The sequence below is a fragment of the Halichoeres trimaculatus genome, unplaced genomic scaffold, assembly GCF_033239565.1.
Source record: "Halichoeres trimaculatus isolate MK-OKI-2021-1 unplaced genomic scaffold, fHalTri1.1 fHalTri1_scaffold_20, whole genome shotgun sequence".
NCBI lineage: Eukaryota > Metazoa > Chordata > Actinopteri > Labriformes > Labridae > Halichoeres > Halichoeres trimaculatus.
Genome location: NW_027437198.1, coordinates 24,288,259 through 24,314,344, shown reverse-complemented (window position 1 = coordinate 24,314,344; position 26,086 = coordinate 24,288,259). Strand labels below are relative to the sequence as shown.

General features: G+C 39.7%; 1 protein-coding gene across 3 annotated transcripts; it reads left to right on the top strand.

The window, feature by feature from the left end:
- Positions 1 to 464: 464 nt before the first annotated feature.
- Positions 465 to 25,397, top strand: LOC141809032 (uncharacterized). 3 transcript variants are annotated; one of them, XM_074695837.1, is made up of 14 exons: positions 465 to 582; positions 14,831 to 15,220; positions 17,588 to 18,088; positions 18,574 to 18,672; positions 18,760 to 18,869; positions 18,968 to 19,026; positions 19,124 to 19,257; positions 19,327 to 19,461; positions 20,903 to 20,945; positions 21,140 to 21,177; positions 21,279 to 21,366; positions 23,487 to 23,691; positions 24,187 to 24,219; positions 24,554 to 25,397. In XM_074695837.1, exons 1-14 carry the CDS (start codon positions 534 to 536, stop codon positions 24,680 to 24,682), a joined length of 2,013 nt encoding a protein of 670 aa, XP_074551938.1. In that variant the 5' UTR covers positions 465 to 533; the 3' UTR covers positions 24,683 to 25,397. The 3 variants fall into 3 exon arrangements, with proteins under 3 accessions (XP_074551938.1, XP_074551936.1, XP_074551937.1); XM_074695835.1 differs by having other exon boundaries at positions 14,831 to 17,404; XM_074695836.1 differs by lacking the exon at positions 24,187 to 24,219 and having other exon boundaries at positions 14,831 to 17,404.
- The last annotated feature ends 689 nt before the right edge of the window (positions 25,398 to 26,086 follow it).

Sequence of the window (26,086 nt, the reverse complement as noted above, 5' to 3'; positions counted from 1 at the left end):
TGTGCACCGTCTGGTTACTCAGACTGCATCATGTCTTTGTCAGTGAGAAAGCACTTGCACCTTCATATTAGCTAATCTGAAACCATTAACAGTAACTTCTTTTACAGTAATTCACCATCTAAAGTAATTTATAAGGGCTTTATTTTGCTGTCACACACACATTACAATAGCAGATTCACTGCTAATGTAAATCTTGGGGCAGGGCTTTCTGGGTAATAGCAGCAGTTTTCCACAGTGTCCCTGACAGGTAAAGCGTTAAAGTCTGCTGTACTGGTGGAGGCGGGGCCCTGCAGCTCCAGCACAGTAATGATGATTGACAGGTCAGCCGGCCAATCAGAGGAGGAGCTAAAGCTTTTAATGTTGTCAGAGTCTGAGCTCACAGTCTGAGCCACCTGTAGCAGGCACCGAGAGTACAGTCCGGAGGAAACAGCATCTGCTCGGTTCCGTTATACCCCCCTGTTCACCGGGACTCCTTCAGCGGCTGGTCCTGAGGGGACAAACCGTTTTAACAAAGTCAGGGAAGAAGAAAAGAGATGTTTCTGTGTGTGTCTGTCGTGTTTCTGCTGGGGGCTGTCGTTAATGGTGAGTGAAGTTTAATTTTCTCTGAGTTAAACTGTGAAACTCCATCGAAGAAGGCTGTGTTATACTTAATTACCATTAGAAATGAGCAGAAACCTGAAAAATCATATATTTCTTTCTAAATGTTTCCAAGAAGACGGACAGAAAAGATTTGCCTCAACTTATTAACCAACTTTTTGAAGATAAAAGTCTGAAAATTAGCATTATAGTGTTTCTAATAAAAAAATGGCGCCATAAATAAGGTTTGACAGCATTAGCTTGTAAATACTGATACATTTTAAGAAATTATTGTGTTTTAACTCTCCATATTTTATGAGACATTTCCTCAGATTTTGACTCTAGAAGAAATATGCCACTTAGTGAAAACAGTAGCCACAAATATTGACTGTTTTGTCATGATTCTACCACCTTTGTTAATGAAAAGATGTCTTTAATTATAACATATGCAGCATTTATAATCATAAAATATATTAAAAAAGTCAAAATTCTTCTTTAACTTTCTGTTAACTCTAATAAAGAGTCATCCATATGCTGGTAATTATCATTATCTGGTTTAATAATATGTGTATTTTTTTTATTCTAACATACAGTGACTGGATTTACCAGTGAAATCAACCCACTACAGATACGTTCAGTATTATTAATACAACAGAGAAAATAAAGCGATGAAATAAGAAGTTGGAAAATGCAAATGTTGTGAAAGAAGAAACTAAATTTTCAATATAAGTTTAGAAAACTTGCACATTTGTAGGGGGTTCCCCAAAAATCCTCTCCAACTGTGACTCAACACTCTTGCAGTGTGACTCAAAGCTTTCAGCTGCCAGAGAGAAGGCATCTGTCAAACTACAGCACACACACATTCATGGGTGACTCTCTGTGAGTGTGTGTGGACCCTCTCCACAGTGCACTGAGGAATTTTGATGAGCTCTCTGCTGTACAGCGCCGTTCTTTCGTCATCCTTTGCGTTATTCCAGCGTTCTGTGAAGTTAATGTCTCCACACATAGAGTCAGATGTCGTCTGCTGAAGGCCTGCAGGCTGTTTCCCTCCCTGTGTGTCTAATGTGTGGAAACACAGAGCTGGAGGAAGACTTGAGGAAGGCGGGATGAGTGTGTGTCAGGAGCAGCAGTAAAGAGGTCCAGATGAAAAGACCTCCTGAGGGTCACGATCTTCCTCCTCCTGCGAGTCTGGCGCCACGCTTTCTCAGAGTGAGAGGAGGATGTTAAAACTGTCTTCTTCTCCTCATCTGTCATGTTTCGCTGGCTGGTTGCTGCTGTGTCATTACCCGAGCATGCAAGCACTAAAATGACTCAGACATATTCAGGCTGCAAATTACAGACAATCTTATTATTGCTGATTCACTGTCCTATAAATTTTACTGCAGAAATTTTGAGGTTTTTACTCTGGTTTGATTTCCTGAAGTCATTAGCATAGAAGCTAGCATCTCATAGCATACATTTGCAGATCATTAACTCATTAATTTTAGCTTCTCTTTCCCTTTTTGTGCAAAAAGTTGTTGTGTAAGAAGTGTAGAAGACATTCCTAGTAGGGCTGAACAATTTTGGAAAATAATCTAATTGCGATTTTTTTGGACCAATATTGCAATTGCGAGTTAGCGTACAATTTTGTTTATGAATTTTTTAAATTTTCTTATTGATTTATCTATCTATTTATTTTTTCAAATTTTTTATTTTATTTTTATTTTTATTTATTTATTTATTTATTTATTTTGGGGGGAGGTATTTTTTGCATTATTTACTAAAAAGCAATTAATAAAATCATTCTTTATCATTCTATAGTATGAAGGCGAGGCCTACATGTTGTGATGAAATGAAAAAGACCGAAAGTTTGTGTACATTATTATTATTTTTTATTTTATTTTTTTTATAAATTGCTGACTCTGCGATTTGAAAATTGCACTCTGTTACATTGTGATGTCAGTTTAAATTCGATTAATTGTTCAGCCCTAATTCCTAGCCTTAGCAATGCTATGCTAGTGCTGCAGAGTGTGCAGACCTAGCTAAAAGCTAATGCTACTATGAAGATAATGGATATTAAATGTGTAATCAGGTGCATGCTGATAGGATCCAGGATTGTGTTATGGTTTATTGGATGTTCTCTGCATGGATTATCTTTACAAATACACTCAAAGCCTCCAAGATACTAACAGTTATCCTCCATCCTACACATTCACACAGGCTCAAATATCTAAATCCTAAAAAAAAAAAAGTTGCGTAATATAAGATGAGTTATCAGAAAAGCTGATAAATTACATGTGACATCAATCTGCGTGAAGACTTCTTAAAGAGCTCAGTTTCACTTTGTTTGTCTCAGTTTAATGTTGATAATTGATCCTATCCTCCTCATCTGATGCACTCTCACCTGCTGCCACCAATCATTTATTTCATCCACACTGGTTGCTCTTCTCTCCGTAGCCCGTCCTCGCTCTGATGCTGCATCCTGTTGGATTAGACCTGCAGCAGGCCACTAAATCTCCGCCTGTAATTGGAAAGCATGTGCTGGCGGAGCTTTAATTGGATATGATATGTGCACAGGCCTGCGAGCGAACCCTGCACCAGGGGGGCCATCTGTTGCCTCGGACTTAGAGCGCTCTTTTCTGTCTGCCCGCTGAGGCTGACTCAACCTGTCCTCGTGCAGGAGTGACGTGTGAGTGTGAAGTGAGTTTGAGCAGAGGTTGGTCTACGTGATGGGCTGTGCAGAGAGTCTTCATCCTTCCTAGGAGGATGAGGGTCAAAGTCTGCAGGATGTGGTCACTTTTATGATCGGTCATGTGTTAATGGTACACATTGCCACTATGTTAATAGACCGGTTATCTCCCCTACTGTTGGCTGACAGTTTGATCCTCTGTGTAATAATCTATTAAGGAAGTGACACCTAACAGTTGATATTATTTGAATCACATCATTCATAGATTACACTGGCATATTCAAGGTTGTGTTGCTATTATCATGAAGGGGAAGTTTTGTTATTCTAACTTCCTTAATGCTGCAAAGGTCTCTGGTTAGTGGGTTAAGAAGAGAAAACGCTCCTTATCTTGTCTTGATGTTGGGTTTCTGCTAATAAAACTTTATTAACGTTAACAGGTGTCTTGAGATAAAGTTTGTTATGATTTTGTGGCATATAAATTAAGATCAGTTGGTTGATTGATTGTTAGGGATGCAGGATATTGGATCTTTGGCCGATATCCGATATGCCGATTTTTAACAACTCATTTAGCTGATAGCGATATTTTTTCTGCGCACATAATTGCAGAGATCATCAACTATCTTCTATATTGGAAGCAGCATATTTTATAATAGTATACTTGAAACTGTATGTTTTAGACATGCACTGATCGATCAGTGCCGATATCCTTAATTTTGGGGGATCAGTGATTGGCCCATCCTTACACATGAAACTGATCTTACATACCTCCAGGAAGGTCTGACAGCCAGCCCTTGCTGCTTTTTGCTCTGAGACCTAAAACTTAGGACACTTTATTGGTTGTTCAAGTTAAAACATAAAGATTGTATTGTTTCACAGGTATTGTTCAATGATTTTCAATAGAATAAGATTGGAACATTGAAGGTATAAGCTGTCAGTTATAGAAAATAAAAAATAAAAATCTGTATCAGCAGGTCAGCCTTTTTAAAGATCTGTGATCTGCCAGAAAATTGTGATCGGTACTAGAGGTTGACCGATATGGGTTTTGTGGGGGCTGATGCCGATGCCGATGCTTTCCAAATTTGGGCAGCCGATGCCGATATGCATAGCCGATTTTTCCAATTTGATATTCAGGCCGATTGTTAAATAAATATATATTTATCACATTTTTGTGAAACGCAGCAATTTCTGAGCAACTAAAAGAAATCTATTACAACAAGTCGTGTCCAGTCCTCTGAACATTTATTCAGCTTTCAAAACAATGAAATATTTTGTCTGAGTAAACACACAATGTAACAAGCAGTAGTAAACATTCACACTCTTCTTAAAATGTCAAAAAAGAAATTTAAACTTATTAATATAATTTGAACAAAAGTATGTAATGTATCCAAGTGGTTCCACAAGTTTGAGGTGCTCATCTTTTTTGTGCCTGATCAAAAATTGCATCATTTTATACAACGAATCAGAAATCGGCTTTTTAATCAGCTGCGATGGCCGATAGAGACAAATGTCCAAATATCGGCCCGATATATCGGCCAGCCGATATATCGGTCTACCTCTAATCGGTACACCCCTTGTATATTTATTTATGATGGTTGCTTTCAAGCTACACAATTAAAAAAGATAAATCCTACTTTAAAAGCTGGATGATGCTTTTCCTGAGAAAATCATAACAATACGCACAACCAGGCAAATCTGGCCAATTTCTGACAGTCAGTTAACATAACCACTGTTTACAGGGAACATATGAGAAGTGCAAGTGAAAAGTAGTCAGATACATGTACTGTACTGACTGCTGCAGCTTCAGCTCATTCTTTTATTGGTTTATTATATTGGCGGAATTTGGAGTTTTGGTCCATATCTTATATTTAAATTTTAAGCCAATATCAGCTGATACTGATAACGCGCCAATAATACCGTGCATCCCTTTTGATTATGGTTATGATTTTGACTGTAAAAAACATGGATGTAGTCTCAGTGACATCACTCAGCGCCTTAAAGAGAGCCTGACGTTTTAGAAATGCTGACTCAGCCTAACTGTCTGTCAATTCAGAGCGCAGGCAAAGAGGTGGAGTTAAGGCGGGATGTTCCCACCTGTCATAACTGTCAGGTCTCCTGTTGTGGCTGGGAAACTACAGTATTTAAACCTCTCTTTCCCACTGTCCTTCCTTATTAGTATCTTTCCATAAATCTCCTCTACTGTAATATAATAAAATATAATAAAATAAAAGAAGTGTTCCTCTTCCTCTCCAAACTCAACTCCTTCACCAGCCTTGTGAGAGCTGCCACCTGTTGTAGGCAGTTCTCGTGAGGTTCGTGCCGCCATCAGTACAGGTTGAACAAACCATACTGGTGGAGTCTCCTGTTTGGGCCCGGTAACTACGGTATTTTACCCCGTTATTTTCAAAATTCAAAACTTGACAGGTATGCCACTTCTTCATGCCTCTAAGTTTGCCATTGTATATTTAACTCTTGAATTGAGATTTTATCTGATGAGTTATGAAAAAAAAATCACCGTCATAATAAGAAGTCTCTGAATCAGGCTGTTAAGGTATTTGTTTAGCCTCTTTTTTAAACTCCAAAAGTTGTCTGTTCAGTCTAATACATCTTCAGTTTCAGCTTTTTAATAGTGAGGGGAAATCTCATCGATATTGATAAGAGTTTTAATGTAGATTTGCTGTCTGTGATGTTCTAAGAAAAGCTGCCGAACAACTACTGTCATGAGTTACTTAGTTAACTTATATAACAGATTTTTTATCCTCAATGTTTATGTGGAAAATAAGAAGATTTTAAAGGTCTTCTCAAGTCAGGTTTTTTTGTAAAGCATTTTTTTACACAAGCTTTGAAGCTAAAATAAAATAAAATAGAATTTTAAAATTTCACTTAGCAGATACTTTTGCCCAAAGTGACGTTCACATTGAGAAGTTGGGGGGTAGCTACTTTGCTCAACCCGACAGTACTCAGGAAATTATGCTAGCACCTCTGAAGCTATCAGCTTAATTCCCAGTCTTGGTCCAAGGAGGGACTTGAACCAGCGACCATCTGGTTACAAACCCAAAGGAGTGCAGATTAAAAACTTTCAGTTGTCATATGCTAAGCTAGGAAGACTGTTCCTTACTTTAGGAGCATAAAACTGAAACCCAGTCTCGTCATATTTAGTCCTGACTCTGGGCACCAGCAGGAGATCCTTCCTTAAGATTCTCAGAGTCAGAGTTAGTTCATGTGGCTCTGACATGTCAGAGATGTACTTTGGCTCGAAACCATGAAGAGACTTGTGAACAAGCAGAGCTGTTTTAGAGTCTACTCTGAGTGACAGGAAGCCAGTGCAGAAACCTGAGCACTGGCCTAATATGGTCGTATTTCCTGGTTCCAGCAGCGTTCTGGATGTACTGCAGCTTTCTTACAGCAAATTCTAGAAACCATGAAGACATAAAAGTCAAATAACTAAAAAGAAATTGGAGATGTACGTTGGAGAGGCTTGAAGAAATTGCTGAAATAAAATGAAGGACAACATCTGGCTTTGGTTAACCCCCCCTCATTTAGTGACTTTTCTACCCCCAACATTGACAAGTATTTAAAGTATTCAGACAACACATTAAGCTGTCATCAGTAGATGTTTTCACCAACCAACAGTCCATCCATGAACGAGTTTCTGTCACACAAACCAACAATAGCCTGCCATCCTTCTTTCCCCAGCAGCTGATCTAAAACATATGTTTATTATTAGTATGAACATATTGACTTCAGCTACATTCAGGGTTTAAGTTGAAGTTTGAAGCCTTCACACTCTCTAATTATGACTTTTGACACTAAGCTCTCAGCAGGATGAACCTGTGGTTAATAAAAAATGAAAGCTCTCTGCCGGTCATGTGTGGTCGCTCCTGGTGACCCTGAAGAGCTTTGATGTGGCAGCCCTCAGGCCTGGTTTCTCTTCTGCTGAAGGAAACAGACCTATCAGTGGGATCTGTCACACAGGATGGCACCTTTAAACACCTGGAGGTCAGATACCAGTGTGTTGGATGTGTTTACTCTCATTATCTGGAGAGAGGATCCAAAGTGGGACACATAACGAGCTCTGGGCTGTGGTGCAGGATGCCTCCATGACTTCTGTCTGTAATCACTTTGTTTCACATGTCATGCCATGTTATTTCTGAAACACACATATAGGACAGCTCTCAACATGACTCCTCTGTCCCCTAATGAGAGGCTGCCTTAAGGCCTCCGGCTCTTCCTGCCGTCTTCTTCAGGTCCATTTTCGCTCTTAAATCAGGTTTGTCCTGCTGCAGGGCTGCTGGATTGGATTAAAAAGCTGTCCTTGGATGTTTTTTTCACAATCAAAGAGCCAAAAAGGAATATATCCAAATAAACAAAGAGCTCTCTGGATCATCTGTTCAGACAAGGATTTCTTTACATGGAGCAGCACAGGGGACGGGAAGTTGAGGATGTGCGTTGAGGGAACTGGATCTGACAGTCAGTTCATGAGCAAGTACTTCACAGAAGTGCTATTGTGTCCCATGAATAGAAATGCCCTGAAGTGAAACCAAACACTGAAGCCGCTCTTTGTTTCTGTTACTGTTTGTGATTTGAAGTGATGCAAAGCTTCAGCAGCTGGTGGCAGACGTTTCATCACCCTATTAAATAATGGCCTAAGTCATTTTTTGACAAAAATGAGTTTTAGGCCTTTAGCTAAAAGGATTATGCTCTTTATGCCCTACAGGACAATGGCCTATAGCAAGAGGGTGACTTTAAGGCCATTCTATTTCTCACCTAAGACAAAATTTTGGATTATTTAGAATAAAATGTGTGACTTGGTCAATTTACCTAGCTTTAATGATGGCGGCTGCTTCAAAAAGAAACCGAAACTTAAGTGAAGAAGAAGCTGTAAACATGATTCTAGAATCAGTTTCAACTGCCGTGTGGTTAGGTTCACTATCATAAAGGCTAGGCTATACTTTGGCCCTTTCTTTATAACGTTAGCCGTCTTTGGTAAAATCAGTTAAAGCTTTAGCTAAAAGGATCATGCTTTTTAACCCCCCAATAGGACAATGGCTAATGTTAAAAAGTTGACTTAGGTCATTTTATTTCTAGCCAAAGTGAAAAAATTTGGATAAAATGTGTGATTTGGAAAATTTACCTAGCTTTCATGATGGTGGCAGCTTCAAGAAGAAATCGAAACTTAAGTGAAGAAGAAGCTGTAAACATGATTCTTGAACCAATTTCAACTGGTGAGTGATTAGGTTTACTATCATAACGGCTAGGATATACTTTGGCGCTCTCTTGATAACGTAGCCATCTCTGGTAAAACCGCTTGAAGCTTTAGCTAAAAGGATCACGCTCTTTAACCCCCCTATTGGACAATAACCTCTGTCAAAAAGGTAACTTAGGCCTCTTTTTTCTAGCCTAAGTAAAAAAAAAGAAATCGATTATTTAGGATAAAAAGTGTGACTTGGGAAATTTCACAAGCTTTCATGATGGTGGCTGCTTCAAGAAGAAACCGAAACTTAAGTGCAGAAGAAGCTGTAAACATGATTCTTGAACCAGTTTCTACTGGTGGGTGATAAGGTTCACAATCATAAAGGCTGTCAAAACTGGATGTTTGAAATGGTTTAAGTTCAGTAAAAAAACAGCAAAGAAGACCTGGAGAAGTGAGGAAAGGGACTGCCTCCTGACCAATTTGATTTAACTCAGGGTGGTTTCAGTTTTGAGTTTTCACTATGGAGTGAAAGGGCGGTTTAAGCCAGGTTCAAAGTTGCCTAAGTCACGCTAAAATGTTAGAAAATTGGCCTAAGGCTCTTTATTCTTTAATGTTACATAATTGACACACAATGTTCTCTGCATGTCAACAGCAACACCATTATTTTAATAGGGTGGGGATATGTCCAGAATGAGTTACAGAGAGAGAGGTGTGGCTGCCTTTAAGCCAATGCTTCTGAACAGGTGTCTGTCATGGAGGTAAAACCTGGACCCACTGATCCACATCCTCCTGACTGTGCACTGTAGGCTGACCTTAGACCCACTAGTCACCCAGCCTGACCTAGTCATCCCTTTTGTGTCTGCAGGGGATTATCCTGCTGTAGGTTTAATCCTTCAGGGCTCTGTGTTGGACATGCAACGCAGAGCGGGCTCTGAATTAACCCCTCTGTTTTAATGTATTACACTAATTAACTGCACTGGTGGGGTGTTGGGATGCTGATATGGAAGAGCTGCGGTGATCTGTGCTGATTTCAGAGAAGTTTAATCACATTGTTGCAGCTATTGCGTCGAGTCTTCGTGCTTATGCAGTGTCTTTGAATTTCCATGTTCATGCTCGGCGATAATAACAGCGTGAAGCTTTCAGGGGAAGAAGAAGCACTGTTTGTTTGTGGTTAGCCATGCACAATGGCATTCGTGTCTGTTAGTTTCCCTGTTGTTCATCACTTCCCCTTTTTCCATAAATAGCCCTTTATGGTGAGCACATAATGCTTTCATTGCATCTGTATTTTGATTATTTACAACTTCTGCATCTTTCTTTGGCCTCTGCGTGTGAAGGACAGGTGGAAAAACAGACCTAACAGTAACTCTGCGGGAAGATTTTTGCATGAGGGAAGTAATTTGATTGGTAAATTGACTGAAGTTGTGGTCAGAAAGAAAGTTACGAGCATCGTAACTCATCACCGCTTTCGAGGCATTTAAATCAGACAGCTTCTTACTTCGTTAAGGACAAATGCAGCGCCTCGTGGTTAAGACGTTCAGGTCGCCAAAGCTTTGAAATTGTTTCGAGTTTACAGGAGTTTCTGCTTTGAAAAGCAATGAAAGGCACTGATAAGAGGTTTTCACAGAGTACACACAGCACTGATAAGACTCTTTCATGTACCCACACACTCCTCTTATTAAAGTGAATGTTTTCCTTTTACACCGTTAACCCTTATTTAAGTTAAAGGTCAATTTGACCTGTTTCTGTTTTCATGGTGACCAAAGTACCAGTCATCCTTTCTTTTTCTTCATGAAATTTTGTGACTTTTCCTCATTTAGGTCATTAACGCAGATTTTGAACTGGGATAGTTTTGCAGAGGAAAGATTTCAGAGACAGAGACCAATGTTACTGATGATCCAGATTGTTAATTTCCCTACAATAAAGAGGATCCAGAAGACAATTCTGCGGTTGTCTCTCAATCAGAAAGACATGGGCATCTAAAACATGGAAATATTAAATGGTCAACATCACCAGTGGTGTGTTCTGACTTTTTGATGGGAAGGGGCCAAATAAATGAAAAAAATGAGTGCACTTTAGCATACTGTTTTTTTTCACCGAAAAGGGTTGTTTATTGTATTTTAGCCAGCCAAGGGAGCAGTTTAGTGGTTTGCAAACCAGGAGAGCATTTTAAGCACTTAAGTGTGTGTTTAAGCTCCCAAGAAAGGACTTTAGTGTGTCTTTGGCTTCCAGGGGAACACTTTAGTTTGTGTTTTGGCTCCTAAAAGAGCAATTAAATTTGTGTTTTGGGTCCTAAAAGGGAGCACTTTAGTGTGTTTTGGCTCCAAGGGAGCACTTTAGTGAGTGTGGTGCTCTAAAAAGAAGAAAAAGTGTGTGTTTTGGCTCCTTAAAGAGCACTTAAGTGTGTGTTTTGGTCCCTAAAAGAGCAATTAAATTTGTGCTTTGGGTCCTAAAAGAGCACTTCAGTGTGTGTTTTGTCTACCAAGAGAGCACTTAAGTGTCTTGTGGCTCCAAATTAGCACTGTTGCGTGTGTTTTGGCTCCTAAAAGGGAGCACTTTAGTGTGTTTTGGCTCCCAAGAGCACTTTAGAATGTGTTTTGCTCTAATAAGAAGATAAAGTGCATATTTTGGCTCCAAAAAGAAGATTAAGTGTGTATTTTGGCTCCCAAGAGAGCATTTTAGTGTGTGTTTTACTCCTTAAAAAGCCATTAGGTGTGTGTTTTGGCTCCTAAAAACACTTTAGTGTGTGTTTTATCTGGTCTGTCCTTTCCAAGAGGACAGTAAAACAAGTTTCTTTTGTGTCAGATGATAAAATTACAGAAAGCACAGAGAGACATTCTTTAAAATTGATGTGCTTCTGAAGAGGAGAAAACTTTAATTTAATAATTATTAAATAAAGTTTGGAGATTGAGAATGTTTAGTTTTTCTCTTTTTGTTAATGGCTATATAATCTTAAACAAAACTGTTCTTGGTTTTTACCTGTTTTTTGACTGTTTCAAGTAGACTTACACAGTGAAGGTAAAAATTACCTTCAAGATACCCATTTGATTTTTTCCAGCATAATACAAGGGTTTTTTGTGGTTGATTGTGTTTTAGAAACTTTACTCCTTAATTTTCCTCCAGTTGAAGTCCATAGACTCTGGCTCAGACACAAAGCTGGTATAACGGGAAAGACACACACACCTGACTAATCTACAAGACCGAAGTTCAACTGAAACTCCTCAGTTTGTGTAAAAGCCAAAGGAATTTCAAAAGTGGCTAAAATGTGACGGCTTTCCATCAAAGCAGATAAATCTCCGGCCTTTGAGATTGTCATGTGTAAACTATGCAAGAATGAGGTGAACAATGAAACTCTTAACCTTCAGCCCAGTCATCCTTGGATACACACAAGTCCTTGAGTTGGAGGGTGAACTAAAAAGTAACTAACGGAGAATGTAAGACGGCTAAACAAGCCACAGGATTGACTGGATCTGATTTAGGAGGTTTTTCATTAATCTTGGACTCAGATTAATCCCTTGCTCTTTAAATCTTGGTCTAGATGAGTCAGGAACAAATCGACGTGTGTTAAACCACAATGATCTCATTCTTTGTCGCTGTACTCTGCCACTCCTTCACTTTATGACTGTTAAAAACACCGTCTGATACTGTAAGCTGTGCGTCTTTCCCACCTTCCTCACATATCATCATTGATTGCTTCATGTTTTACTTCACTGCTCCAACACACACTTGTTGATTCCCTGGCAATGGGTGTGTGTGTGTAAGAGTGGGGACAGCTCGTCTATCTATAAAAGTCTGTTGTCACAGGGTGTTTGTGGTCAGCTGCTTTTCATTTCTTAATGAGTCTTGGTTACCAAGCGATAAAGACATTAGTTGGCACACAGTCTGTTTACAGAGAAAATAATTCAATTTGATTCAGGATCTGATATTAGTCCTTGTTTTCTTTCCACTTCTTTCAGACAAATTCCAGGGAAAATCCGTTTGAGTAAGGTGAACAACCGTCTGGCTCTCAGTGAAACATATGTTTGCTCCCCTGTTTCTGAAAGGAGGCTTTGAACGTAATCATTCAATGCATAAAGATGAGGAGCTGAGGTTAAACAGGCCGGGCCATTATCAAAGACCTCCTGCTGTTGGTGCCGCTCCTCGAGCTTCCCTCTGGCTTCCTCCTTTACCCCGTAAACACAAAGTGAAGAGTGGAAACAGGCTAATAAAAAACAGGCGTCACGACAGCGCAGTGATCAAACAGAGGGCAGGGCTTCTTCCAGAAGGTCACATGAAGTTAGCTGCATATGTAAACAGTCAGGAGTATTTCTCTGGTGCACCAAACTCAAAGTTGATGCTTATGTTTATCCGGAAAAAGTGCTTCCTTAAACTTCTGTAATCAATCAAATATCATGACCTTCAATAACAAGTGTCCTAGTTCAAAGTGTGACCTCAGCCCTCTTCTTCAGCAGGGCTCTACATTAACTCTTTCACTGATGCGACCAGGTTTCTCAGTTGGTCTCACCAGCACATGATTTGGTCACACCATTTATTTTATTTTATTTTATTATTTTATTTTATTTTATTATTTTATTCTATTAATTTGATTTGATTTGATTTTGTTTTGTTTTATTTATTTATTTTCTTATTTTATTTTATACTGTATTGTATTTCATTTTATTTTATTATTTTATTTTATTTTATTTTATTTCATTTTATTTTCTTTCTTTCTTTCTTTCTTTATTTTTTTTATTTTAATTAATTAATTAATTAATTAATTTGTTTGTTTATTTTTTTATGGGGGGGGGGGGGGGGGGGGGGGGGGGGTTGCCCTAGCTATGTTTTTGCTAAATATTTTATTGTAAATATGAAGTTTGCAACAAGCACTGGCTGACAAAAAAGGCTATTTCTTTTATGTAACTTTAAAGGAAGACAACAAAAATGCTTCAACAGCTATGCATGTGTCAACATGTCAGGTTAGTTAAGGTTAACAAAAACATTTTTATTTAAATAAAAAAATAAAAACAAGGCTTTACATAAAACAATAAATGAAATTCTTCAGTGAGTTAACAAAAATGACTAAAATAACCTTAAATGACAGAGAAAATGTCTTTAGTTTTTGTCTTTGTCAATCTGTGCTGGCAGGCTGTCAACATTCCTGAATATGGAGGGAGCCTCCCATTTTTGTCAGTCATCCAAAATATTTGTCTCTAGGGTTATGTAGGGCCACTAGCATCAGGCTAATGCAAACGCACTGAGTGCAGCAAGTGAGCCTTATGAGCTCGTCAGGGGCAACCCAGGTTAACGTCACAGAAATTAATTGTAAAGTGAAATACCACAGCTCCAGTGTAGAAATATTTTGGCATCAAACCTTAATTAGTAAAGTGAGCCATTAACACGGACGAGCCGGTGTGCAGCAACAAAAAAAGGCAACACCATAAACTTGCATGCCCACCTGAAACACAACCGCCCGACCCAATAGCTATAGTAAAAATTTTTTTTTACAAGATATAAAATTTTGTTTCATTTGAAAAGATCTGTGTGCATTATTATGATATATAATTTTTATATATTAGTGCCAATAATATTGTTTATCATCAATGATTCTGGGACAATGTATCATCCAGCAAAATTTGTTATCAGCTCAGGCCTAATAGGAATTCTTAAGTCCCAGAGTTCTGGGGTTGTATCCGGACATGTGAAGTAGTTTCTCTTGCAGAGTTTCTCATGTAAGACTGGATTAATGGTTTCGGTGGAGGGCTGCACTAAGTGCATCTCTCATTCTGCTTATATTAGTCGAGTAATATAATCAGCAGGCTCCTTCATGACTCTCAATAAACCAATGTCTGAAAGCTGTGTCGAATTAAAATGTAATTGCCGCTCGACGTTGCCTGATAGGCCAAATAAATTGATGTTTTTTCTAATTTCCTGGTATTGTTTTTAATATTCTGACTATTTTTTCCTCTGTTTATTTCGATATATTTTATACACTGAGTTGTTCTTACTATGGAAACTAAAACATGTAAATATAATCTAATGAATGCATGTTCCTTCTGCAATTAAAATGCTTATTAAGCTGACAAACTACAGGGTGAACATAACAGAGGATAATTGAAACGCTATAGCTGAAATGATTACTGATGTTGCTGTGTGTGCTTGATGTGTAAATCAGCACACAGTGTTCACAAGGTCGCATTATGCTGAAGAGTGTGTTTTACTAACACTACCCAGAAGTAGACTCTAAATAAACTGATGCAAATGTTACAGACAGGCTTTTAAATCTGTAAAACTCCATTAAACTTCCTTTAATTCTGCTTTTTGTGTCTGCTTCTCAATGGATTTAATACCCTCCATATTTCACTTTGTGTTGGGGGAGAAATTATGATGAGCTGATGTTTTGTGCTTTTTCTTTTCTCCAGGAATGACCCCGACAGATCCCAGCACCCAAAGCACTGTCACCAGCAGTGGAGATATGGAGAGTGAAACTCCCACAACACCTGAAGTTTCTGACACCACTCTGGCTACAAGCAGCGATCCCTCAAACACCATTTCCACCAGTTTACCGCCATCCACTACACCCAACGTCACAGCTTTAGACACTACAACTACAGAAGACATCACGACCTCTGGAGATTTCACTGAGCCGAGCACTGAAACCAGATCAGCCACAGAGGAGGTCCACAGCACCCCCACTGAAGCCAGCCACACCACCATCACCACCAGTAGCTCAACTGGGTCTCCAACAGCTGCAACCAGTGATACGACACAAACTGAAGAAAGCCCAGAGACAAGCCAAACCACTGAAACCAGTGAGAGCCAGAGTACAACCACCACACCCACCCCAGATCACACAAAGACCAGCAGTTACACAACTACTACAAGGGAACCAATCACTAACTCCACCGATGGAAAGACCACACTGACATCTCCCACACCCACCAGTGAAAAAATGACAGAAGCAACCACAATCTCAGATGTCAGCACAACAACAACTGCACCATCAGCAACAGCGACACCAACCTCACAAACCAGCAGCATGACAACAATGACACAAAATCCACATACTGGCAACACAACGACAATTCAGCCAACAACAAGCAACATGACAACAGTATCATCAACGACCAGTAACATGACAACAATGACAACAATGCAACCAACAACCTTTAACATGACAACAGTAGCAACCACAACCAGCAACATGACAAAAATTCCAATGACAACCAGCAACATGACAACAGTAGCAACCACAACCACCAACATGACAACAATTCCACTGATAACCAGGAACAAGACAACAATAACAACAATGCAACCAACAACCTTTAACATGACAACAGTAGCAACTTCAACCAGCAACATGACATCAATCCAACCAACAAACAACATTATGACAACAATTTCACCTACAACCAGCAACATGACAACAGTAGCAACCACAACCAGCAACATGACAACAATTTCACTTACAACCAGCAACATGGCAACAGTAGCAACCACAACCAGCGACATGACAACAATTTCACCTACAACCAGCAACATGACAACAGTAGCAACCACAACCAGCAACATGACAACAATTTCACTTACAACCAGCAACATGACAACAGTAGCAACCACAACCAGCAACATGACAACAATTTCACTTACAACCAGCAACATGACAATAGTTCCACTAACAACCAGCAACATGACAACAATCCAACCAGCAACCAGCAACATGACAACAGCAGCAACTACAACCAGCAACATGACAACACAAGCAATTACAACCAGCAACTTGACAACAGTAGCAACTACAACCAGCAACATTACATCAGTTCCGTTGCCAACCAGCAACATGACAACAGTAGCAGCTACAACAAGCAACATAACATCAGTTCCGTTGACAACCAGCAACATGACAACAGTTGCAACTACAACCAGCAACATGACAACAATCCAACCAACAACCAACAACATGACAACAATTTCACTAACAACCAGCAACATGACAACATTCCAACCAACAACCAACAACATGACAACAATTTCACTAACAACAAGCAACATGACAACAATCCAACCAACAACCAACAACATGACAACAATTTCACTAACAACCAGCAACATGACAACAATCCAACCAACAACCAACAACATGACCACAATTTCACTAACAACAGGCAACATGACAACAATCCAACCAACAACCAACAACATGACCACAATTTCACTAACAACCAGCAACATGACAACAATCCAACAAACAACCAGCAACATGACCACAATTTCACTAACAACCAGCAACATGACAACAATCCAACCAGAAACCAGCAACATGACAACAATCCAACCAACAACCAGCAACATGACAACAATTTCACTAACAACAGGCAACATGACAACAATCCAACCAACAACCAGCAACATGACAACAATACAACCAACAACCAACAAAATGACAACATTTTCACTTACAACCAGCAACATGACAACAATCCAACCAACAACCAGCAACATGACGACAGTAGTGACCACAACAGGCAACATGACAACAGTTCCATTGTTGACCAGCAACATGACAACAATTCCACCCACAACCAACAAAATGACAACAATTCCACCCACAACCAGCAACATGACAACAATTTCACTAACAACAGGCAACATGACTACAGTAACAACAGCAAAATTAACAACCTCAAACATGACAACAGTCCTACCAACAACTAACAACATGACAACAACCCTCCACCTGACAACACCAGGAGGTTCAGTGACCTCAGCTGCAGCACTAACAGGCTCTGCTAACACCCTTCCTGAGACTCCTGCATCCACCACCGTACCCTCCTCCTCCTCCTCCACTGTAACTGGACCCCCACCTTCTTCACCTACCTCCATGTCAATCTCCAGCTCTGTCCCTCCAAACACCTCCCCAGGCAGTAGCACCGTCCCCCTCACTGGAAAAACCACCACCACCACCCTTAGTCCCTCAACAACCACCCCAGGAGGTAGGACCACAGGTTGAATGAGTGTTGCTGTGTGTTCTTATGAGATAATGTGCTCTGATGTTCAGGTGAGGAGGAAGCTCTGAGGGATTTTAAGTGTGAAAGTGCAGCTTTGAGGCAGTGATGTTATCTGTGTCCTTTTTTCTGTGTCGATGGATTGATCCAACATCTGCTTCATTTTCACAGTGACTGGAAACACGGAAGAAACAACAACTCCAACTCAGCCAATGCAACCAGCCTCCCCGAGCACCAACCCTCCACCCTCCACCACTGCTGCAACGCCTACCGATCCTCCAACGCCCACTGCCACTCTCACTACCACTTTTCCAGCTGCAACCACCTTTTTAACCTCTCTTACCCCTTCTATCACAACTGACCCAGTCTCCATCACACCTCCACCCTCAACTACAGTTCCCGCTGCCACTACAACTCCAACACCCACTTCCACTCCTAATGCAACCGCCCCAGTTGTCACCGACCCTTCAACTCCCAAAACCACTCCCAGTGCAACCAACCCCACCCCTTCAGCCACAAGTGAAACTTCAGCTGCCACCATCACTCCAACCCCCACCACCATGCCAGCTGCCACAACCCCCAGAGGTACTGATGACACCGTCACTGTCCCCACCCCTGAGCCTGATCCAACTACAGTACCAAGACCAACCCCCACCCTGGGTCCAATTATAGGTTGGTTCATTTTTGTTATTCCTGTAATCTCATTTTCTGTTTCATTTCTAAATAAAACATTGAAATGTTTTTACTCCACCTGTATGCAGCTGTAAGAAATGAGGCAATAACAATCTTGGCTGTAATTAAATCCTGCACAATGCTGCAGAGAAAATGTCATGCTTTAATGGTTTGTAATAAGAACAGACAAAGTCGTCTTAAAACTTCTAATATTGCGCACAGCAGGTCGCTGTTTTCCAGGCAAAAGCTTTAATATCCTTCACAGTACACTCCCTGCAAAGCAGCAAACCTCGTCACACAGAGTTAGTGAGAGAAAGATAATGTTAGAGGAGGAAAACAGAACTAAATGGACAACACATCATGTTGCTCTCTGACTGTCTATTGATAAGCTACTTTAATGCAAATCAACACATTTTGTAAAAAATGTGTTTATTCTGCAGCTTTAACCTGTTTGTATTTCCATTATTTACATATTCTCTCCACAGACTGTTCAGTTGTCCAGTGTCCTGTTGGAAGCACCTGTCTTAACGGCACGTGTCAGTGTTTTTCCGGAAGCTTCCTGCTGAATGGCCGCTGTGAACCTGGTAGGAACATGACATTAACTCATATCTGAGTATTGCTGCAAGGCTTCGGGTCTTATTTATTTAATTTCTCCTTCTTTTTTCTCTCAGCCCAAGTCTTCCCCGGCCAGCTTCATCTTACCTCACTGAGGTTTGAAAAAGAAATGAGCAACAGGTCCTCACAAATATTCCAGAGAACAGCAGCAAATATATCAGCAGCGGTAGGTTTAGGGCTCAAAGAGCATGTCAAATAGTATTTATAACACGTGTACTGTTAATATCATGTGATAAGTCACCTTTTTTCTATCCCCTTCCACAGCTCAGAGATGTCCTCAAAAATGAGCCTGGTTACAGACGATCTGACATTGTGCGACTCGAGTGAGTGATTTCTCTCTCCAGCAGCAGAAAGTAAATAAAAAAAAGTAATTTCACAAAAGTTAATTCATCTTTTCTTCTCTTTTCTATAACCCTCCAGACCTGGAAGTGTGCAAGCAACCGTACACAACATCTTTGACAACACCAACGCCACTCAAGAGTCAGTGGACCGCTTCATTCAGGACGCCATAGACGCAGGCTCAAACGAGTTGTTCAAAAACGCTTCATTCACAGGTGAGCAAACCTCCTGCAGCACCTCAGATTAATTAAAGAAAAGAGTTTCTCATATTCTGTCTGTTTCAGGGTCAGACTTGTGTAAGCAGGAGCCGTTGCCTTGTGACGCCACCACCACGACCTGTACAAACACGGCAGGACGAGCTGTTTGTTCCTGTAAAGACGGATACATCAGCACCGTGTACTCCAGCAGCACCTGCAGAGGTAACAGCTTTGTTGTTTCTAAACAAGAGCGTATTCCTTCCGTTCTCCTAATTAAGAGCTAAAGATTACACTGGGGAACACAATTTTCTGACAGCTGTTTTTTATTGATTTTTGGGTGGGGAATCCAAAACTGATCTCAGTTTTTGTTTATCACGTCAAGTTTTTGAACAAAAGGATCCCTGTTTTCTTTAAAAAATAAGAAAAATACTTCATTTAATTATCAGATATATGTTTGTTTTGTAAAAATCTTAGAATATTGATATACAATGAGATTTAACAGAAGCAGACATGACATCATACAAAATAATGACCCACTCCAAATGCAAAAACGATGAAAAAGAGATGAGAAAATAACAAGAAATGGACAAGAAAGAGAGAGCTGCTGTAACAGGCAGCCACAACCAACTGTGCCATGTCTGTGAATAGCATGATGCTACTCTGCCTTCTGGTATTCCCTCTGTTGCTGGGTTAGCACAGCTAGCTTGTCCATCTTATTGTAGATAAACCTTACGTTCCCAATAACGATGGATGAAGTGACAGGTCGATGTCGGCACTTCTTAGCTCACACCTGAGAACCAGCATGTCGTCCTCACCTCCTTCTCCTCACCTTGTGGGGAAACATCTGGCCTTGCACCAGTTAGCATTGACATGCTACAGGCTGCTGACAGCTGATTTCACATGTAAACAATGCAGCCATGGCTACATGTAGGATCGTCAGACAAATACAGGAGAAAAAGTAGTAAAAATATCACTGAAGACAAAACCAGTTTGGTGTCCACGACCAACAAATGAGCCATATAAAGTAATGATCCACTCCAAATGCAAAAATGACAAAAAAGAGATGAAAATTCATCTTTTTCCCTAGTGTTATTGAAGCCTCATGTATAGATTATAAGAGCTGATGACGCACAGCGCTGGAGACAAGCTACAGTGAGGTTTCCCTGCTGGTTTACAGTTAAGAGAACTGTATCACAAAAAAACCCTCCAAGGCATTCCTGTGTGAGAGCAAGAGGGGGAGAAACAACAGGGAGCAAAGTCAGAGACAAGGTCAAGAGCTGTAGCCTTTTCTCCACGCCAACCTCCGGCCCTCACCTCATTTATCTCTCAGATGTATTTCTTTCTAACGGGCGTGTTTCCACAGAAACAAGTGAAGGAATCACAGATCTCTGCCTCCTCAGAGCGCTGGGACCAAAGACTATAATTAGACTTTCATGCAAATGTTTTATACAGTTTCTTTCTCAGGAACATGCTACAAAGAAACACATAATGCACTCCTGGATTCTCGTTTGTTGGAGTCATCATGTGGCCTCCATAAGAAGAGGCTCTTATTGGGCTCATGTTTTCACTGCTTGTGCAGCCAGGCGTGCTGAGCGTCTCCGTCTGCTCTGTCCTTGTTTTCCACTCTTTGTGCAAACTGTAATGATTGTGTGTTTCTCTTTAGCTTGTCCAAGTGGGCAGAGAGCAGTGGGGAACACATGCCAACCGTGAGTACACATTTTCACTTTTGTTGCAAAGGTAAGTTTGCATTATGTATTGTGTAGCATTGTGTGTGTCTTTATGTTAAAGTAGCTCCCCCATGTGGATTCGTGGTATACAGTAAATCTATGCAGAGGTGGCTCCAGTTCAGCCATTAAAGACAAAGACTGTGGGGTCTAACTATTTGGTTTTTGTCTCTCAGATGTGCATTTGGGTATGCCGGCTTTAACTGCAACGACTGTGAGTAACACTTGCTTTAAAAGCTGAAATGATGCTGCAGTAATAAAGCCCAATGTACCAACCTATAAAACGAGTAATTTGTCTTTATGTGTTTGTTGAAGCTGCTCTGCTGGCGGTGGTCGTCGTCTCCTGTGTCCTGGGAGGAATCCTCCTCATCCTGGTCCTTGGGTGGCTCATTTATTTTTGCTGGTGAGGATAAGTTAAAAGGAAATCTAATTCTTGGGTTGTTTTTTTGCTTGTGATCAATTCATACAGCAGCTTCAGTAAAAGACAGACTGAATTTAACAGCTTTCACTTTTGCAAACACAGGGTTTGGTTATATGTCTGTAAAAGAGTGTGACATTGGATAAACCACAGCACTACGATTTGCATGTGAAGTTTTGATCGGTGGTAGATTTGAAACCAGAAAAAAATGATGAATCATTCTTTTTGCTTATAAAATCTGGGGAGTTAAACTAACATTTAAAGCACTCATCATGTCTCGGCACTTTTTTGTTCAAGTGATGAGTATGTCAAATTACACAATGAATCACACATTACAAAAATCCTCATAGAGACCACAGGTATTTGCAGCATTTCCTATATTTAAATAATCATGTTGGGAAATTTGAGTTCATTGGAGATCCTCTATTTTTAAGTTTCAACTCAGTAAAAATGATTTTCTTTTATTTTTAAATGCACTTTCTATGAATTGCCATAATTTTGTACATGCAATATGTGTGTACATAAGTATTGGTGCACAGAAATTTAATTCTATTTTATAAAAAGTTTGTTTTTATGTTGCCTCTTGCAAATCTTGAGATGTTTAAAAGCGAGTTATGTACATACTCTGAATAAATTTTCTGTGGTTCCTGTGGTATGCCACATTTTTACATTTACAAGTTTGAGGGCTTCGGCCATGCAATTTCTGTATTTTGAAAATAATAATAATAGTAATATTGATTATTTATTTATTTATTAAATTTTTTTTTTTTTCCTTTTTTGGGGTTTATTTCACTTTTCAGCATTTTATTTAATTAATCAAAATGTATTCATAGAGCACTTTACAACACTCAAGGTGACCAGAATGCTTTCCAGATAAAATAAATAAGAATAGGTAAGATAAGAAATAAAAGCAGATTAAAAGGAGGCAACAATGGAACACGTCAGGAAAATAAAATCTGATAAAAACAGAGAGAAAAAGACAAAATAAAATAACATGTCACCACATTACTTATTGTGGAAGTGAAGACAGAAGTCAATACATATAATTAAAACTTGGGATATTGGGGTTACATTAATGTTAAGCAAATAAAAGGGCTAAAAATTGCACTGCAGCATTTAAAAATTGGGACTATGTTCTGGCAGACTTGCACACTGGTCAGTCTTAAAGGGTTGAAATCTTTTTTTTAAGAGTCTAAGTAGATTTCAATTCAAAATACACAAAATACACTTAAAAATAAAGAGATAATGCCTCATTGCGAGTGAAGTTAACAACACTCATGTTCTTTCTTATCATATTTTGTCTCTTATGGGTAAAAAACAAGTTGATTACCTCTGCCAAGGAGGTTATGTTTTTGGGAGAGTTTGTTTGTCTGTGAACAACATCACTCAGAAAGCAACCTACAGATCTTGATGAAATTTTCAGGAAATGTTCAAAATAGGATAAGGAAAAAGTGATTACATTTTGGAGGTGATCTGGATCACCATCTAGATCCAGGACTTTTTTTTAAAGGGTTCTTTATCATTGTGAGATAGGGCCGTTTTCACCATATGTGTATATAACTCCACTATAAATGGTCAGATTGCTTTGCAAAACAACACAAGACAAGGTCACCATAATTTCTGACAGATGTTAAAGTACGATCCAGATCCTGGCAATATTCTGGGTACTAAGATCTGGAATATGAAATATGTACTGGGTCATCATAATTTTCAACACTGTCAGGAAACATATTATTGTACAAACCTGCAACTAACACCAAATTGTAGCAGACTGTCTGTCCCAAATTTTTTTTTAAGTTATTTTGTTTAAAATCTGGATACCGTAGTTTTAGGAAACATCACCACAACAGGAGTACATGGTGCGTTTGTTGTTGGTTATTAAAACTGGGATTTGTTTTGATGTATATTTGTTTTGTTTTTTTGAATACTTAGCAGCATTTATACTCAGCTTTAAAAATAAAAAAATACATTTTCAGACAAAAATTGAGCAATTACAGGATTAAGATTTGTCTGACTCTGGGTACACAGGCAGCATTTGTTAGCAGGATTGAGCCATTGTGGAAAAATGTGTAAAAACCATTAACCCTCTTTATGGTTTATTACAGCAGGGGATACTCAAAGAGAACAGCAGACCAAAACAGCAGTCCATATGCATCCAGTTCCCTAAACCAGCCCTGGCCCACTGGGATCACTGGAATCACCCCCATCCCCAGAGCCAGCACCAACTGGGACTCAGCTCCTTCCATAGAGCTGACAGAAGGGGGCAGCACTCACACCCTGGTGGACAAAAAGCATCAAACTAATGGATTGGTGAGTCAGCAAATGTCCTTCTGCTGTATTTGCCGTCGCAGTAACTCACCACTAACCCCTGCGAGGTGTTTTTCCACTAAATCAGGCTGTTGATGGAGCCACCACATCTGGCACCAAGATCCCATTCGCTTCATTAACCTGACTAACCCTGGTCGCATGAGTTTGTTGACCTGCAGGTGAAATAAACAGATGTTTTCTACACATAGTCGTCAGTGACTGCTGAGTCATAGTTTTTAGTTGTCTTATTGGAGCACTGTGCTGTTCTGCTGGTTGTAGCTGATTTTAAAACACGACACGTTGACTTTATTTGACCTGCAAATCAACAAACTCATGCTGCCTCGACACACGATCATTGTGTCATTTAACATGAGGATGAGAGGCTTGAATGAGACATTCTTATCATCATATTTAACCTGATGTTTATTTAAAAAAATACTGGTAGCTAGATCCCTCCCATGCTCCCTGCTTTGCCTGACTCCCAGTGTGTTGCTTTAGGGGTTTCAGCTGAAACAGGACAGATGGAGAAAGGTAAGGCATGGCTTTGCTTTGAGATCTTTGAGATTCTGATTTACCTTAAAGCCTCCCGCTCATGATTTAATCATTGCACTGTGAGAATCCCAGTGGAGGGGGTTTCTGGGTGATGGGAAGCTCCCTGATAGATCTCTGATCATTGTGAAAACCTTTGTGCTATCATCTTCAAGCTAACTAGTGATTGATGGTTCAAAGATGCTCGGCTGACGTTGGTTGGGGGTAGTAGTGAGTAGATTGGTGGTTTTGTTTGTGTTTGCATGGCTGGAAAGTGTCAAAACATGAAAACCCACTCCTGAGAGATGGTAATTTTTTGCTCCTACGAATATTTCAGACGGGATCATACGATCTCAACCCAGAGGGGATGAAGACCTTCAAAGGTAAAAATCCATCACGGTACTCCTATCTGGTTCAAGGCCACGAAAACCCGTACTTCTTACCTGGAGACGAGAGGAAAAACTGAAACATAAAGCCATCATGAAGCCAGACTTTGAAGCTCTGAGGCTGCATCCTGAGCAGGACTGCTTTTATTTTTAATACCACTACAGACATTTCTTCATCGGGAGAAAGGCACCAAAGAGATTCCTTCATTTCAGACTCTTGTCTTTAAGGTGATGTTCACAGTGAGCTCAGTGCTGCAGACTTTGACCAGCGGGTGTCACTGTTGCTCAGTTTAACTCTCCTTTACATTTGACTTTTCTATGCTTCAGATAAATCATTCTATATCCTCCTGGAATACAGCTTCACATGTTGCTTATTGCACTAAATTGTGTAAAAGGTTTACCTCTGGTTTCCCCTATAACATCGAAGGAAACATGAATGTGCGCTTTGTAAAGCTCCTAGAAACTGTTCCTTAGGTTTAATTATTTTTTAAACTCGTGATCATAAATGGCTTAAGGGGCTGGATCCCCGGGGTATTTTTTTTTAAAGGGATTAATAATGTAGCAGGGTGAAAACTCTATTTGTTGAAGCTGTACTTCGAGCCCTTTGTGCCTGTTTTTTTGTCCGACAAACAGGAAACATGCAAAGCTGGTGATGAAGCCCAGATGTGCCAATTACCACGTGTACATTTCTTTTACAGACTGATATAAATATATATATTTATCCTTGTGTGTATGGGACTGTGCACTATTTTATGAGATCTTTTGAGAAACTGAAGATCTTTTGCAGGGAATGTGTGTATGCAATGGAAATAAATTAATACAATAAAGTTTTGTGTGTTGTCATTGGTGTATGTGCTCAGTAAAGCTGCCTTTTGTTAAGCTTGAATGTGCTTTTTTAGGTAACACTTTACTTTAGACGTCTGCAAATTTCATCACACTTAGGTAATAATTAGACAAAGTTTTTTCATATTTCTTAGAAACTAGCAGATAACTTCTTTAAAATAATGTCCAAATTCATTGTTGCAAGTCACAATTGGCACATGCAAATGATGAACCTTTATGATTAGGCCTATAATGTTCCACATGATAAAACTGAAGGCTTCAGATGTGATATTCACCAAGAGTGGGGTTGTAAATTGGCCTTACCTGATTGTGATAGACACTGCGAGTACAGGCGCACTGCAAAACACAATTTGGCCAGAAGTTATGTGCTCATTTTCACCAAATTCTCATGAAATTTTTGGGGTAATTTCAGAGAAATAAGAAAAAAACTTTGTCTAATTATTACCAAAGTGCGATTAAATTTGCAGACCTCTAAAGTAAAGTGTTGCCCTTTTCTTCAGCCTTTGGGTGCATTTCCATTGCAGGAACCTTTATGACCCCTGATTGACCCCAAAAAGTCCCTTCCATGGTAGTTTTCTCAAAATCGCAAAACTGCAGGATTTGAAAAGAGGTGCTGGACACTTGAAGACAACCTTTTTTTT

Bases quoted from the DNA above. Each gene is read 5' to 3' on its own strand.
- LOC141809032 (XM_074695835.1), top strand. From the start codon at position 534: ATGTTTCTGTGTGTGTCTGTCGTGTTTCTGCTGGGGGCTGTCGTTAAT. The intron at 17,405-17,587 runs GTAGGACCACAG...TCATTTTCACAG, and splicing joins CTCAACAACCACCCCAGGAG to TGACTGGAAACACGGAAGAA. The intron at 24,220-24,553 runs GTAAGGCATGGC...CGAATATTTCAG, and splicing joins AACAGGACAGATGGAGAAAG to ACGGGATCATACGATCTCAA.